This window comes from Monopterus albus, unplaced genomic scaffold (assembly GCF_001952655.1).
Source record: "Monopterus albus unplaced genomic scaffold, M_albus_1.0 scaffold89.1, whole genome shotgun sequence".
In the NCBI taxonomy this organism is placed as follows: Eukaryota; Metazoa; Chordata; class Actinopteri; order Synbranchiformes; family Synbranchidae; genus Monopterus; species Monopterus albus.
Genome location: NW_018127969.1, coordinates 720,935 through 725,526, shown reverse-complemented (window position 1 = coordinate 725,526; position 4,592 = coordinate 720,935). Strand labels below are relative to the sequence as shown.

The 4,592-nt window shown below is 39.7% G+C and overlaps 1 protein-coding gene across 1 annotated transcript in view; it reads left to right on the top strand.

The window, feature by feature from the left end:
- The first annotated feature begins 384 nt into the window (after window positions 1-384).
- Window positions 385-4,592, top strand: part of LOC109964514 (RNA-binding protein 5-B-like) — a 9,727-nt gene continuing 5,519 nt past the window's right edge. Inside the window, exons 1-6 of the mRNA XM_020607858.1 lie at window positions 385-452; window positions 938-990; window positions 1,079-1,241; window positions 1,361-1,510; window positions 2,112-2,181; window positions 2,533-2,606. Coding sequence (XP_020463514.1) covers window positions 974-990; window positions 1,079-1,241; window positions 1,361-1,510; window positions 2,112-2,181; window positions 2,533-2,606 — 474 coding nt within the window. The 5' untranslated portion in view covers window positions 385-452; window positions 938-973. The remainder of the gene's footprint in view (window positions 453-937; window positions 991-1,078; window positions 1,242-1,360; window positions 1,511-2,111; window positions 2,182-2,532; window positions 2,607-4,592) is intronic.

The following is a 4,592-nucleotide window of genomic DNA, read 5'->3' as shown; positions in this document are numbered from 1 at the left end:
CAGATATAAAGGTATGTGTCAATCAAGATATGGGCAAGAACAGGCTTAATGATTAATCAGATGGGAGTGTGGATGTAGAATATGTATCCATGTAGTAATACTGCTTGCAAACCAATGATGATAAGATGATGTTAGGGGGTAGGACTAGATAAGTCTAACTTCTTCCTACTCCGTTCAAGCATGTACTAGGTATAAGCAAATTGAAAATATTTCTATGGATATGTCTGGAATTATGTGTGATTACATACTGACTGTTGTTACATGTTTGAAAGAATGAATAAATCAAATCAAATCAAATCAAATCAAATCATTCCCCGGTTTTTAAGTCATCCACTCCAAAGGGGGCAGTAATGTGCACTTTTCACTAACAGACCAGAGGAACGAAAAAAAAAAAATCAAATTCTCAGCTTGTGATCTGGTCATCAGTTGTTGTAAGCTGTTTTGTGGACAAGGTATGTAAAACGAAATTATACGGGGGTTTATTTCTCCTTTTGGTTTATTTAGGTTCAATTACTTAAGGTTACGCCAAGCTAGCTAATCGATTCGGTATCCATCAGGAGTTAAAACTAATGTCAGTCGCATATTGCTACAGTGGCCTGGTTGCTCTTATGTTAGCATAGGGCTAGTTTTGTTATTTTGTTTTTGTTTTTGTTTTGTCAGGTCAGGCCTTATCTTTAAGATAGGTGTGATTACGGAATATATTAAGTTCCTGGGTTTTGAAGCTATGTGTATCAAATTCAACGAGGTTTCAGTTTGGTCATATTAAAAATGATGACATCTGCTTTGGACAGATATTGCTAGACAAAGTAAAATAATGCATCTGGTATCAGTCTGCGCCAATCTGTTTGAGTTTAGCGCAGGATGACCGCAAATGCATGCGCACAGCTATTTTTAATTATCTTCAATAGCGAAAAAAGATCTTTTTATTTTTCTACAGGTTCCTTCATCAAACGTGTGTCTGCCACACGAATCCATGGGGACTGATAAAGGGTAAAATAAACGTGATCTAATGTATTGGCACATAGTCAGTGCATTCATATAGCCCATCTATGTCACTGACTTTATCTTTCTTTTTCAGGCTCAGTCGTGGTGAACGAAGTGGAAGATATGGTTCTGAAGGGAGAAAAGATTACCCTGAATGGCTTGAAACACCAAACAGAGATGTAGAGCCGGATTATGATCGACGATGGGGTGATGATAGACACAGAGAGCGCTTTGATGAACGCAGAGACAGTCCAGAGGTATGTGGAAAAGAAATATCTCTGAAAGCTCATGTTACTTTCATGCCTGTAGCAGAAGAATACAAACATCTTGCTTGTAACTTCAGTAACAGCATTATTGTTTTGTCTGTGTGCCGCAGAGGGGCCGAAAACGACGCTGCAGCGACAGAACTGATGATGAGTACGATGGGGAGAATCCAGACCAGGACTACAAAATGGAACAGGAGGAGGAGGAGGAGAGCAAGACTATTATGCTAAGGAGTCTCCCTTTTCATGCCACAGAGGAAGATGTAAGCTCGCAGTTCTCATTCAGTCTCACTCTTGCTTTTTAAGGGGAAAGCCCTTCAAGGTAAAGTGATGGGATTACAGGTAGAGAGTCAGGCAGATTGCTTCTAAGGAAAAGTGTTAAGATCTGTAAACTGACCTAGGATTGGTGTAAAATTATGGTGCAGAAAAGAAAAATGGAGCAGAATAGACTGATTTGGAGTTTCATGCTAGTGCTACCTTAAGTTCCATATTAACTATTGGTCTGTTTAATTTGTTAACTTAAACTGCAAATCAGTTGGTCTTGCATGACAGTTTATCCACCAACAAGCAGCTGATAGTTGTGCTGATGGCACCTGGTGGCTTTCCGCTTTCAGTCGGGTTTTACCAATGGTTCAGAGGGTCTATTCAGGCAGTTTTTACAGCTGAAGAAATTGCTGCTTTTTAGTGATCTTACTTAATAAGGAAGAGGTAGCTGATTTATGACAAGAACCAAAATAAAAATAGAGAACTGGAGTAAAGTTTGACAACAGTCCTGGTGTGATGTTTTGAAACCGACTGTGTAATGTTGTTAAAATAATTGTTCAAGGAACAGCAGTTGTATTAGGGTCTGCCTCCATTTTCCAGATTCGCTTAGCATTTGAGCAGCTGCAGGGACCCCAGCCTGTGGACATCCGCTTGATGACGAAAAGGGCAGGTGAGTGTCTCACATTGACCTCCATGCTCTGTCTTACAATCCTGCGTACCTCCTTTATGGCTATCTCTGAAAAAAAGTCTCATACTGTATCGCAATTGTCAGAGGATCTTTGTAGATTGTCCAGTCTGATGATGCAGTCAGGTAAGGAGGTATCTGTAAGTACTGCCATATTTGTGCAGACATTACAAGCTATGTAAACAAATCACACTACCATCTCCTTGACCTTGTAAGCACCCTCCCCACCTCCGTTTTTACCCTGAACTGGGCTGTGTCAGCCCATTGTGAGTTAATTGTTGCACTAAAGCATTCTAACTAACCCGCCTCCCATCTATATTTGAATGCTGTTTCTAGGTATAAGCCGAGGTTTCGCCTTCGTGGAGTTTTATCACTTGCAAGATTCTACCCGATGGATGGAGACCAATCAGGTTGCTTCAACAATCACCAAGTTTAGAATTGTTCTTGGAGATTAGAGCCCCAGTTAACAAGTATCATGTAGACGGTGTTACCAATTTTTAGAGCTGAAATCTGTTTGTTTTTAGTTAGAGGAATGAATTATAACCATGACCATATAAAAATGTGAAATCAGAGGTAAATATTTTTGACATCACACACTTGGATGATTGATACAGGAACTTTTTCAGCCAAATTGTCTTTCAACTGCTAAGTTTAGCATGTGTTGTGAATAGAGTGCTGTAAGGATGATATACTGTATTTATGTAACATTGCCCTGGTTCCCTTGACAAAAAGCCAGTGGGATTTTTCCAAAGGCTTTTGGAGTATTGCAGAAAATAAGATCTATGACAAACAATGGTTTATGACACTTACACGTTTTGTTCAGCAAGAAAATCTTCACAAGTGAACACAGCTTTTATGATTTTTGAAGTCCAAATGTAGTCACCAGAAGTAAAAGGCTATTGTTAAGGCTAGAACGTTACCACCACGGTTTCCAACTTGTAATTTGATTTATAACATTTTTCTCTTTGACAAAATCCGTTCCTCTTAGTGTGACCTGATCTAGCCAGGTATCATGGCTGCGACAGTTAGAATAGTTTGCAAGTGTACAAGTTTAAACATAACAGGGCTGTAAAGGTGGGCTAGTGAGTAAATGAGTCTCTGTGATGACGGTTAATATTCCAGATAGCCTCTGTAGTTTCATTTAGCCACTTGTTAGCAACCGCCTTTTTTAAGATGTCCTTTATCCCTCGGCCCATACGACTCTTCACCTCCTCCAACTGAGAAGGTCTGATCTGATCTTTGGACATGGACATATGATGTCACTTCTCGGCTCCATAATATTATGATCCCACTTCACTTTGACACTGTACTACTGCACTGCACACTCTTTACACTTATTTTTACCTTTGCACATAAAATATTGTCTATATATATATACATACACACACACACATTTTTAATACATAATTTTAAATATATTTCTTCACTTTGGGTGCTCTGATTTTGGAAATCATTGCTATTGCCACTGGATACCTGAATTTCCCTCAGGATCAATAAAGTATCTGTCTGTCTATCTATCTCTTCTTCTTCTTTCGGCTGTTCCCGTTAGGGGTCGCCACAGTGAATCATCTGTTTCCTCGGCATCCTCTACTCTCACCCCAGTTAACTTCATGTCCTCTTTTAGCACATCCATATATCTCCTCTTTGGCCTTCTTCTTAACCTCTTGCCTGGCAGCTCCATCTCCAACATCCTTCTACCAATATAACCACTATCCCTCCTCTGCACATGTGCAAACCATCTCAATCTGGCCTCTCTGACCTTGTGTTTCTCTATCTTTCTAAACGCATTAAAAGCCATGAGTGGGGTATTAACTGACTTATTTTATTTCACAGAACGTGAAACTGTATTGGCCTTGTGTTAACCATATACCTTATTTCAGGTGTCTAACCAAAAGCCTTAAAAAAAAAACCCCATAGACTTCAAGACAAGGGAACCTGAAGTGCAAAAATGCTAAGTCTTTTCTGAGGTTTAGGACTCACTACTACAGCACTCTATTCAGTGTTGATCCACTATGTAAATTGTTTTGCTTTTGTAAATGAAATGAAATCTTCTGTTTTTCCTGTTACATTTATTAACCACTACACTATGCAGGATATCTTTAGGAACTTGAGCTCATAGGTCTTTTGCCTCTGCTTTTCAAGAGTAGACTTTCTGCTAACACGGTTTAGTCCTGGCCGCCCTGTGACTCCATAGCACATTCTGCTCCAGCTCAGTCCCTTGGATATTTTCTCATCTCCGTTTAAAATCCGAAGACTGGAGTGAGACAGGCATGAGCTGGCAGCACTCCGGTCCCAAACACTTAGAACTTTTTTTTTTTTTTTTTGAGAACTCGTCCCCTCATACACAGAACTGAAACTCTCGCTCTCTCTGAACTTCTCTTTCTACTTCTGTTCCC